Source organism: Ammospiza caudacuta, chromosome 6, assembly GCF_027887145.1.
Source record: "Ammospiza caudacuta isolate bAmmCau1 chromosome 6, bAmmCau1.pri, whole genome shotgun sequence".
Classification (NCBI taxonomy): Eukaryota; Metazoa; Chordata; class Aves; order Passeriformes; family Passerellidae; genus Ammospiza; species Ammospiza caudacuta.
This window is the reverse complement of record NC_080598.1, coordinates 14865056-14877361: the sequence shown is the minus strand read 5'-3', so window position 1 is coordinate 14877361 and position 12306 is coordinate 14865056. Positions and strand designations below refer to the sequence as shown.

Here is a 12306-nt window from a genome sequence, read left to right as displayed (position 1 = left end):
CCATGTTCAACATAAAAACTGAACCTAAGCATGAATTTTTTTTTTGACCTGTCAATCCTTGTGCAATTTTTTTTTCAATTTAAAGCAAGAATCCTGTAAATCCACCAATTCACCACCTGCTTTAAATGACTCCAGGTTAACTCAGTTTTGGAAGTCTACAGGACTGGCATTAAAACAAAGCTGTGTACCTGGCTGTCCCCCAGGCATGGAGTAAGCAAGCCAAAACTGCCCCCAGAAACAGAGTATTCTTCCAAGGACCACCTCCTTCCACACTGAACTGAAAACTGTCACACAATAATGCAACAACACATGCACAGCTACATCTGAGTCAGGGATTAAAATTTTCTTTCAATTAACAATTTGATGAGCCTTTCTTTACCTAATCACTGAACAAGTGCACATTTCTACTCTGAAGCGTGTTTAGAGGAGCACTTTTACAGATGGAGTTTACATGCAGCATAACGAGGGAGAAAAATTATGACAAACTGATAATGCAGATCCATTTTTCAAAAATCAGTTTTATCTTTAATTGTTACATTCCAAAGGGGATATATGAAAGTTAGTCATCCAGCAACTGTATAACCTCTGAAGAGAGATGAATACAGAGTCACAGATAAAAAAATACACCTAACTCCCAAGATGACAGGTGCTAGAGAAAGTATGTGCCTTACACCATCAATCCAGACAAATGCAGGAAGATTTTTATAATAAATATTTCATCATATACTAACTCCTGAGACTTTATCCATGAAAAGAAAGGGAAAAGATTTTATAAGAGCTATCATACACCTACAATATATTAAGCTGTTAAAGCAAAATAGAACAAAACGTCAACACTGTCTTGAATGTGCACTGCATTTGAATTTATCTACATCACAGTACTTGAAATATGCAGCTCCAGGAGTCAGTGTCCACTTATGTTTTGCTTTAAGTCTGCAGACATCACTTGCCATACAAGCATCTTGAAAGTACGAGTGCAAGAAACCAAATGAACACAGCCAGCAGGGGTTCATTCTCTGAGGCCAAAACTACACTGCAAGACTTTGATTTCCAGTACCTAGCATCAATCAGCAGAAAATCCAAATATATTTACAAAAGGTCTTTACATAAAGTGATTAGTGAGTTGTAAGTTATTACTGTGTTCCCAGGTACTTTTTAACCACATAAATAGTAAAGAGAAATATCTAGTTAAAAACCACCATAAAGTCACAACTGTAAAGAATGTACCATGGTGGCAACCCAAGGTATCTCAGGGTTTGTCTTCTTTTTTTTTGTTAGTAAAAGCCATTTGAAACCAAAGATTTAAGCTTTTGGTTAACTAATCTGCTTAAACTCCTTCCATTCCAGTACATCCCTTCATAGCTCAATTACTTCTTTAATTTGTTTTGTTTTTAAATCAATAACAAATCATTCAAGAAAACCCTTCTGAATCGGCAGGATCAGGAAGACTTCTGTCAGCTCTTTGCACCAGTCCACACGCCTGGAGCTGCTCCCTGAGCCCCCTTAGCTGAGCACCACGTGCCGGTCGAAGACGGACTTGCGCTGCTCCTGCACCTGCAGCTTCCAGCGCTGCTGCGCGTACTCCACCTTGTTGAGCACGTTGGCGCGGCTGCGCGAGCGCGCCAGCACGTCGTGCGCGTTGGCGAAGGGCTGCTGGTCCTGCGAGGGCAAAGAGAGAGCCACCGTCACTGCTACAGCTTCCAGCTCTGCTGGGCTGCTACACTCCACAGCACCTGGGGGCTGGCTGGGTTTGGTCTGTCTAAGGTAAAGGAGATGTCCCGACAAGCTGGCCAGTAACGATGACCGAGCAGGTTTTTGAATTGTTGGAACCGTACTTCGATTTCTCATTGGCAGGAACTTCCACAGATTTCCACACTTCACTGTACTGTCAATCACCTGCTGCCCAGGATCACAGCAGTCTTGCACCCATGTGCAGCCCAGAGCAGACCCAGGTACCCCCATGGCTGCGGTGAATCCACAACCGAATTGGGTTCGGTCCCCTGCCAGCTCCTGGCATTCCTGCCAGGCAGTTCAGGATGTTCCCACACAGCTTCTATATCAAACCAACACACTCTGGTGTTTACCAAACTAAGCCTATTGTGCTGAGCTGTCTGAAAGCACAGTGTCAATACAGCTGATTAAGTGACACAGCTCAATGAGGACCAAGTGCTTGTTTAATGTTGACTCTCTCTGTTTTTTAACAGCACCTGCAAGGCTTTATTTTCTGGTAGCAAATATAGCCAAGTTATAAACGGTAAGAGTTGGAACTGAACTTCTCATTTGGCTATTAAATTGTTTGGACAAAGTCATGCTGCTAAAGCTACATCAAAAAGCATCATACAAATAATGAAAAATAACAACTATGTTAAATAACTGTCCTATATTAAATAACTGTCTTTTTGTATCCCTACATTTCACATCCTTTTTTTCCAGAACACTTTTGAAGACATTCCTATTAATGGATACTTTTTGATATGACTGTGCAGAGCAGCTTAATGACAACTGTAAGCTGTACACACATTATTATTAATGACACCTATTGAAATGATTACTCTGAATCCCTAAGCCACAATGAGCATTAAAAACTATTCCCACAGAGACCAACAGACAAGCCCTGACCAAAAAAATTTGCCTATACTTAGAATGGCATTTAACAGGAGAAAGATCACTTCATTCACAGGGGGAAAGAAGTCATAATAGCAACATATGGTTTGCTGCTGTAAAACACATGGTGGGGAACACAGGACAGTCTAGATACTGATACTGGTACTGGCCTTCCTGGTAAACAATATTCCCAGCTCCAAGGCTAGATGCTGTCAATTTCTAGGTAGACAATAAGGGGGGAAAGAATTTAAGAGGAAAGAGGACTGCAGAAGTGGCTTACACTCATCATTTGCAACTGCCACCAATGGGCAAGAACAAAGAGTGAACACACTGCCTTGAAATTCAGCCACAAAATCCATGGATATGGTATTTTTGAAGTGTCACAAGAATATCTCAAGAGCTTGCAAGAGGGAAGGCAAGAATGGGGATAATTCAGAAGGGACCTTAAACTATGTTATGTTCACAGAACAGCTACAGCAAAACATAACACAGACCCAGACTTTGAGGTAAATTCATTCTGCAATTAACCTGAACTCTGCATGGGACTTATTTCACTTCTTCCACCTACAGTCAAAAGACTAACTCACACATGGAGGCATTAAGATAATATCTAAGCAAAAAATTTGTTTGAGATCTAGCATACAGCACAAGCTTACTTAATTCAAGAAGGAGCTGCCCAATTTGCTATAGGAATGCACACAGAGGAAGAGTCATTCAAATAGTTCCTTTCAAAAAAAAATATCCAACACTCAACCCAAAATCCTCCTAGAGGTGACTGGGAAAATCTTTTTGTCATTATAAAGACAGTTGAAACATGTCTACATGTAATACACAGGGAAGTTCAGAAACAGGGGGACAATCATAAGCCATCTTCACTTAAAAAGGTGTTTCTATTGCTAAGGGGAAAATCAAGTATTCAAAATTAAGCATTTTCCTAGATAATACCTTTTATCAGCTATGCTTTATGTACCCAGATTTCATAACAAAAATATGTGATTATTACCCAGTGCTAGAGAATGGAAAGGCCATTAATGACAGAAAATCCTGTCACTACTGGACTGCTCCCCTTCTCTGAAAAAAAAACCTCCTCTGACCTGTTGGAATATACTGTCAGATTCTGATTTCTGGCTGTAATACTAAGAAATTATTTCATCATCTATTAGTATTTTGCTTCATTATAGCAACTTCATAAAGAAGTTTTAGAATCAAGAAACTCAAACTGGAACAGCAGAAGATGCAACCCCCACACTTTCTTTTTGTAGAAAGCAATCTAAGCAGTAAAACTTCCCATAAACATGATGCCTGGCAAGACTGGATTATTAACTCTTAAAAAGCTGTACTGCTGTATATTCTTACCTCTATTCTTACACTCTCTTCTCTGTGAAAACAACCTGTGCCTAGAGCTGGCATAACTGCAGCAGCTCTCACTGCTTCCAGCCCAGTGAAAAATAAAAGAGTGGCTTCACAGGAGTCACCACACACCTTTCTTTTCCTCTCCCAGCAGGAAAGGCATTTACACTGCCTGGCAAAAAAAGCTGCTCACCCCAAATAATTAATTATCAACCAACCACCCCAATTTTCACGCTAACCAAGTGCACAAAGACTCTGGTGGACTCACCCCAATGTCTTCATCACTTTGTATGAGCTGTGAGTGTCCAAAGAGGCGCCTCTTCAGGATGGGCTCCACCAGGGTAAGGTACACCATGTACAGAAGAAGCAGGCCCAAAATGGACAGGTATATGATGATTGTCACCTACATAATGCAAGCACAGTTTATGCCAAGATTGTGACTTTTCCCCCCACTCTCACAACAAGCAGCAAGGACCAAAAGATGAGTACAGGCAAAGTTTGATCTTTGGTAGAGTCACCAGAAGATTTAAAACCCAGAAAGAAAAGACTACAACATGGTATTAGAAGGGTTTAGGGCAGCTTGAAACTGTGAGACCTTGCAAAGAATCTTAGGCTATGCTTCTGTAAACAATTCAGTGTTATAACTCTCACTTCCACCAGGACAACTGTCCAGCCTGGCCATTAAACCGGTGACAAATCTGGGGCATCCCCCACTGATCTCCCTTTGTCTAGCATAGACCTGAATTCAGTCACCAAGCAAAACAAAACACCAAACTTGTAAAATCCCAAAATAAAGACATCTGTGTTGTCAAAAACCAAAAGACATTCTGCAGTCTCTTCACAGCAGTCCAGGCCTCAAGGGCTCTAATGGGGCAAGAATGTGAAGAGCACAGAAAACATCTGTTAGTATAAATAAAGATAAAGAAAATTTATAGTAAGAAAGTAAAGCAGCTGTGTAATGAGAGGTCCTCTGGAATAATAAGGAAAAGAAAGCACAAAGCTTGACCAAATGTCTTAAAATATTCAGAATTTCAGCAAGATGTAAAGTCTGATCTCAAAAGTGGAGATTTCAATAAAGGGCCTCTTCTTCAGCTAAAGTTTGATGCTATTGTAACTGCTAAAGATTGTAAACAGCTACTACAAAGAAGTTACATTTTAGGCTGCCTTAGAACAGTTTTCCCTTTAAAAACAGCATTTCTCTAAAAGACAATAGACATATTTACTAAACAGCTGAAGTCTTTGATACATGCCAACAGAGTTACACTGCTTACCTTAATTGTGACTGAGCTTCTCTCCTCATATTTGCACTCACAACGTAAACAATAAGCTTCTACATCAGGTCCAGGGACAGGCATGGGCTCCACCACATGGAGACAGTCACTGAGGAAACACAGAAACTGCCCAGTCAGTTTGGAGCTGGCTTTGACTGAGCTGTTCCACTCTGCTGCAGGGGCTGAGGAGCTCAGCTTGCTTAAGTTCAGCTGTTCGAAAGTGCAGGTACAAATAAATCACTACAGCATAGTTATGCCATTTAAATGAGAAATTCAGCTACTGACAAGCTGCTAAACAAGTTTTAAGATTTTTCTAACTCAATACCATGTCTTCCTTTTTCAGAGAAAGTATTAAAGCTGTTAGCAGAACAAGTCCAAGGATATGAATCCAGCACAATGCATCATTTGACACTGACATCATGGATAAAAGTAAATTCCAGCTACTAATTCCCCTTCTTTCTTCACCATACTCAAAAGAGCCTTATTCCATCCTTTCACTGTCTGAAAGGAGATTAGCCTCTCTTTGACATTCATGAACTGAATTTCTTGTCATCACAAGGTACAGACATTGGGGAAATAAAAAAGGAAGTCAGATGGTTTGTTTCTCTAAGCACCAAGACAGTGAATAAAGAGCATTCGGCTTTCAGCAATAGCATTTGACTTAAAAGATTACCAAATGTAAGTCAGTCCCCAGTGGAAAAGTGTGGTTGACAATATTATGGGCTCTCTATAGCATTAAAACCCAGCTGCCATGAGACAACTGCTTCCAACAACAGCTTCCATAATGCTGGTCTTCCTGCTGACTGAGGCTGTTACTCAGAGCTCAGACCCCAGGTCCCTGCAAGCACTGACACAACCAGGATCCTGTTTCACCCTTCTCCTGGTTACCCCAGTGCTGGCACAGGCAGCAGCAGGGAGTGAAACACGAGGCCTCAAGTGACAGCAGCAGCCGGGCACTCAACACTTTACTGGTAAATTACAGTGCTGCAAACACTCAGCCAGGCACCAGCTCCTCTCTTCTGTCTTGTTTGTACTTCTTCATAGCTGCAACTGCTGAGTGCCACCTCTCAGCCTCTGGAGAGGAGTGGAAGGTTTATTTGTCTCATTTATGTGAAAGCAGAGCAACATTTTCCTCTGTGGAAGAAAGCAGCATTCAAGCTACAAAAATGAAAAATACATGCCAGGCACAATCGCTGTTCCTGTGGCTGAAAGCTTGTGTCAATACACTGCCCAAGTTCTGCAGAAATCTTCTATGTTGATTAAGTACAGTAGAAGGTCTCTTAATGAGAATATAAGAAATACTAGTATCAGAATTTTTTCTTCTCCAAGTTGCTAAAAAGTGCAAAATCTACTAGAACCTCACAAAACTCCAGAAACAACAGTTCCTAAATGATGAAATGGTTTTTAAGAGTAGAGCAAGCAAAGAAAATACTCCCAAGCCCCAGTTCCAGGTTTGTAAAGGCTCCCTTGCCTTTACACCATTCCAAGTCACTGGATTCAAAACACATCACTTTTTTCCCTTCTACTACTTCCAAGTCTAAATAAACAAACATGCAAGCAAACCAAAAGAGAAAACAGCAAAAGCTAGAGGGTTGAAGCCTTGTCCCTTGCTAGAGCTGAATTCTGGAGCACTTCTGAAAGAAAAGCTCCAGTAAGTTATGGAAATGCTCTGCTCTGTCCTGGCACCACCACAGGAGATCCATATATAATCTCTACATAGCAAGGCTTTAACCAGTAAGATTTATTATCACTTTGTATGTGCCACACACACTCACCAGTCTTTCTGTGAAACATTTTTGTTGTAAATATGGCCTGAGTGGTCCTTGTAAGGAGGGCAGATGCATTTACACCGGACATCCTCAGAGTTCTAGAAGTGAAGCAAACAACACACATAGAACAAATTATCTTATTATGTAATTTATATAATCAGGCATTCTTTACATATGACTTGAAATATTTAACACAAATTACTTGCAAGTATCTCTGAAGAGTCTTACTCAGGACTTCCTGCAAGTTTAAGAACAAGAATTACTTCAGAATTACTAAGTGAGTAGAGCAATTTGTCAAGTAACACTACTTTTGAGATAGAAACACAATTCTTGACGCGGAAAAATGGAGTTTAAGCTCATTCCTCTTTCCAAGAAAAATCACACATGCAGAAGTTGCTGATGTTGATTACTCAACTACTCAGCTTACAAGGACAGCTGCTTGTCAGATACAGGGATGAGCTTTAAAGAATGCTAAGCTTAGTTTAGCAAATAACAAGAGAGAGGATAAACATGGCTTATCTAAAGTTCAGGACAATTTCTAGTGGCATTACAAAAGAACGTGTGAACAAGTATTGGCAATGAACTCCTGTACCGAGCAGCCAAGTCAGAGTAACACTGAGCACAGGTCAGTTGGGAAACCCTGAGTGCACTAGCACAGAATTATAGAAAGCTTTGGATTGGAAGGGATCATCCAGTTCCAACTCCCCTGCCACAGGCAGGGACAGCTTCCACTAGGCCAGGCTGCTCAAAGCCCTGTCCAAGCTGTCCTGGAACCCTGCCAGGCTCAGGGCACCCACAGCTTCTGGGCAGCCTGTGCCAGTGCCTCATCACCCTCACAGAGAAGACTTTCTTCCTGATATCCAACCTAACCCTACCCACTTTCAGTGTAAAACTTTGTCCTGACACTACCTGCCCATGTAACCAGCTCTTCCCCATCTCTCTTATAGATTTCAGGTACTGCAATTAGGGCACCTCTTCTCCAGACTAAACAATCCCAATTCACAGAAATTCAAGGCTGGGAGAGACCTGTAAGATCATCAAGTCCAACCCATGTTCTAACAATTCAACTAGATCATGGCAGCAAGTGCCACATCCAGTCTTTTTTTGAACTCTTCGAGGGATGATGACTCCACCACCTCACTGGGTAGATGATTCCAGTATCTGACCACTCTTTCTGTAAAATACTTCCATCTTCATTCTAACTTGCATCTCCCTTGACGCAGCTTGAGCCTGTGTCCTCTTGTTCTATCTGTTGTCGCCCGGAGAAAGAGACCGACCCCCAGCTCACCACAGCCACCCTTCAGGAAGTTGTAGAGAGTGATAAGGTCACCCCTGAGTCTCCTTTTCTCCAGGCTAAACAATTCCCTCAGTCTTTCCTCACAGCAGAGGTGCTCCAGCCCTTTGATCCTTTCCATGGCTCCTCTGGACTGGCTCCACGTCCTTGCAGTGCTGGGGAGCCAGAGCCGGGTGCAGCAGGGCAGGGGGTCTCAGGAGAGGAATGTAAATGCAGACCCCATGTACCATATCCTACACCGGACCTGCTCCCCCCGCGGAGGGGTCAAACCGCTGATTACCATTGAAAAGGAGAAAACCCACAAGTTTTAGGGGACAAATCAAACGCGGGTGCTGTGACCGTAGAGGGCCCGGTGTCGCTGCCCGCCGCCGAGAGCCGCGGGACAGTCCCGGCTATGAGGGCAGGGCCAGAGCGCAGCGCCCGCACCCAGCGCGGCTGAGCCGGGCACCGAGCGGAGCTCAGCCCCCCCAGCCCCGGCAGCTCCATCTCCACTCGTAGCTCTGTGTGACGGTGTCCCCGGGCACCACGGCAAAGCGACAACAATGGCTACGAGCTTACCGGGAGCGCAGGAACCGAGGCGGGCGCCGAGGCCGCGCCGGCGGGCCCTGCTGCTCCACCGAGCGGGACAGGGCAGCGCCCGCACGAAACCACCGGCTCCGGCCTTCCCCTACAGCCGCCCGAGGCAGCAGTGGGGCCAGAAAGGCGGGACCACCCGCGGGAACCGAGCGCCCGGCGGGGGCAGCGGACGGAGGGAGGGCCCTATACCGGGAGCACCACCGTGACCCGCCCCCCCCACCCCGCTCACCTTGGCCTCGGCGCCCAGCCCCGCCAGTGCGGCCAGCAGCAGCAGCGAGCAGAGGGGCGCCCCGCGGGCCGCCATGTCGGGCCCGGCGCTCTGTGGCCGCCTCACTGCCGCTTGTGGCCGCCGCGCCGCCGCCCGGGCCCCGCCGCCATCACTTCCGCCTGCCGCGCCTCACGTGGGGCGCCGGCCGCGCCTGGCGGCGTCCCCGCGGGAACGGCGGCGCTACACGGTGGTTCCGGGCGCGGGCCGGCCGGCAGAAAAATATTCCTGTAGTTGTCAGGGATGGAACTTCCAAAGTCATCCAGTCCAAGTACCAAAACAGCACTGTAACCACTAAACCGTGTCACCCAGCGCCAGATCCAGAAACGCCTTGAACACCTCCAGGGATGGCGACTCCACCGCCTCCCTGGGCAGCCTGTTCCAGTGCCTGACCACGCTGAGAGTGAAAGAATTTCTCCTAGTGTGTAATCTGAATATCCCCTGGCTCAGCTCAAAACCATTTCTTCGAGTCCTCTCCCTGCAGGAGAGAGCAGCCCCCAGCTCACGGCAGCCTCCCCTCAGGCAGGTGTAGGGAGCCATGAGCTCTCCCCTGAGCCTCCTCCAGGCTAAACAAACCTAGCTCCCTCAGCCACTTCTCATAAAACACATTTTCAAAGCCTTTCAGGAGCCTTGTTATCCTTCTCTGGACACACTTTAGTATCAAGAAGCCCTTTTTTAAAGAGAGGTGGGGCAGGCTGGCAGGCCTGTAGTTCCCACAATTTTGGCCCTATTGGAATGGGTTTAATCCAAGGACCGATCATTAGTACCACTCAAAATGAGGTGTGTGAGCAGCACATAACCCAGTTTTTACACATCTGGACACACAGTTATATAAGTCTTCATGCCTTTTATAGACAGCTATTGTCATTATGGTGCAAGAGTTGTATTGTCATTACATTGCAAGGGTTCCTTATTGCTAGAGGTTCATACCTCCTTGAAAGTTCTTGTAGGCAGCTCCTCTAAACACTGACTCTTCCTTGTCCTTGCAGCTGTCATCTAACTCCAGATCCCGCCAATCCACTCTTTTATAACACTCTTCTTATTGGCTACAGGTGTGGCCTGTTAACATCACGCCTGCTCCTAATCTTTAGTAATTGGTTCAGCTGCAACTCTTTAGGGGATAAGATTACATTCTATACCACCTTCATTCACCCATACTGTATCCCCCTACAGACAGCTGTTTCTCTAAGACATCACTAAAATCCAGCAATGTTCCTTATTTGTCAGTGATTAATTATTTCCACTCAAGAGCTGTGATCTCCCTCTTGCAGGGGGCAGGCAGCCTTGGTGAGAAGCAGCATTTCCAGCTGTGCTCCCCAGGAGCTGGCAGGTGAAGCCATCTACAAGCCTCCCTCCTTGTGTAGGGACCCCAAACCCCCCTGGCACTGCCAGGGCTGGACCCAGCCTGTCCCTGACACTGCTGCATAAGGGCCTGAGCCCAGCCTGTGAAACAGCTTGGGCTCATCTCAGCTCCTCTGAGAGCTCCACAGAGGAACAGCAGGCAGTGTGACTCAGCCTGTTTATTCCTTCTCCTCCCTTCCATTCCTCCTGTTTTTCTTGCAGCCATTCCTGTGGCAGAAGGGAGCCTACACAATAAGTGGAGAGGGACTCTTTACAGGATAAAGGAATGGCTTCAGACTGAGAGCAGGTTTAGATGAGATATCAGGAAGGAATTATTTACTGTGGAGGTGTTGAGAGGCTGGCACAGGTTGTTCAGAGAAGCTGTGGATGCCCCATCCCTGGCAGACTTCAAGGCCAGGTTGGATGGAGCTCTGAGCAGCCTGCTCTGGTGGAAGTTGTTCCTTCCCATGGCAGGGGAATTGGAACTAAGAGGATCTTTAAGGTCCCTCCAACCAAAACCATTCTACAATTCCATGGTTCTCTATCTAAACTCCCAAGGAGCAAAACTGTACATGGCCAAAAGCTGCTGTGTCTGCCCTTTCCCTCCCCAGCCCCCACTCAGTGGCTGTAATTTCATAATCCTTAAATTTCAGTAGTCTTGTCAATGCTGCTCCTCACTCCCTCCTCACACAATAGGTTGTGTAATACCAGCAGTGCATCAGACAGCTCAGGAAAGGAGCTGGAGTTACTATGGAAACACAAAACACCTTTCTTTAAAATACAGGGAAAATTGCCAGCAGACTTCAATGAGCGTACATCAGGTTTCAGCCTGAGCCAAACAATTTGTCTGTTTAATGCCTGGATCTGCAATGGAAGTGTTTTGAAGTGTGAAGGTGGCTCTGTGTCTTCCCCACCACCCACAGCCATAGTCTACAATGGGCAGATTGACTGCTGAGTTGAAAAACATGCTGAATCTTTAGAAAAACACAGATCACATTTTGAGCTGAAGTAAATAATATGCAGTTTCGGAGGCATCACTGCCTTTGGAAGAGTTTGGTGCAGGAAAAGAGAGCCTGATAAACTAACTTTTTTTACCCATTCAGAGAGATCTGATACACAGGTAATAAATGTGCTTTTATTTCGGTGGCTGGAATAGCTTTTGGGAGCTTCAAGCCCAGTCCTGGAGCTTCCTCAAAGCCAGGAACATGAAAAAAACTAAACAGGATCTTGTGAGCCACAGGCTCTTGGTGCTGCAGGAGGTAAAGGTTACTTCTTCCAGAAGATGAGTCCATTTTTCCCCTAGAAAACAATAATAAGTGGTTAGGTAAGCAAAGCTCCTGGAAGAATTGTTAAGAAAACAACACTTAGGAGTTTCTGTATTAACATTTAGATTTTTTTTCAGTTTTGTTTCAATTATTTTTTAATGCATTTGTCATCATATCAATATCAGAAGCAATACTATTAAACTACAGTTTTTAAAAAGGGGAAGGACAGCTAAAAAATGTATACAAATTTGATTTTAAGGAAATTATTAAATGATTGCCATGACTATAATTGCTTTTCAGCTTGCTAATCTTCCAGAAGGGCTGAAGATGTGTTTCATCTTCAAGAGAGCTCTCACTGGATTATCAGAGTCTGAGCTTCAGTGGCAGCAGGCTGCTCCCTGCAATGCTAACTCTCTCCTTACTGGACCAATCCTCTTCAAGTTAATAGAGATGAGCTCTCTCATCCAGTTTGCTTTTTAAAACACACACCCTCTGCTTTAATAACAAGATTTGTTTGAGGGTTGTATCTCTACACTGGCCTCTCTGAGCTAAACCCTGCACTTTGCTGTCA

General features: G+C 44.8%; 1 protein-coding gene across 2 annotated transcripts; it reads right to left on the bottom strand.

The window, feature by feature from the left end:
• Positions 1-502: 502 nt before the first annotated feature.
• On the bottom strand, positions 503-10143 carry TMEM9B (TMEM9 domain family member B). 2 transcript variants are annotated; one of them, XM_058806779.1, is made up of 5 exons: positions 10060-10143; positions 7001-7092; positions 5226-5334; positions 4223-4357; positions 503-1659 (listed from the first exon to the last, which is right to left on the bottom strand). In XM_058806779.1, the coding sequence occupies exons 1-5, from the start codon at positions 10123-10125 to the stop codon at positions 1504-1506; spliced, it is 558 nt and encodes a 185-aa protein (XP_058662762.1). In that variant the 5' UTR covers positions 10126-10143; the 3' UTR covers positions 503-1503. The 2 variants fall into 2 exon arrangements, with proteins under 2 accessions (XP_058662762.1, XP_058662761.1); XM_058806778.1 differs by lacking the exon at positions 10060-10143 and adding an exon at positions 9094-9260.
• Positions 10144-12306: the final 2163 nt, after the last annotated feature.

Coding starts and splice junctions, on each gene's coding strand:
- TMEM9B (XM_058806778.1), bottom strand. CDS start 9,168: ATGGCGGCCCGCGGGGCGCCCCTCTGCTCGCTGCTGCTGCTGGCCGCA. Junction 5,335..7,000: donor AATGTTTCACAGAAAGACTG/GTGAGTGTGTGT, acceptor GTGTTTCCTCAG/TGACTGTCTCCATGTGGTGG. Junction 4,358..5,225: donor GAAGCTCAGTCACAATTAAG/GTAAGCAGTGTA, acceptor TGCATTATGTAG/GTGACAATCATCATATACCT.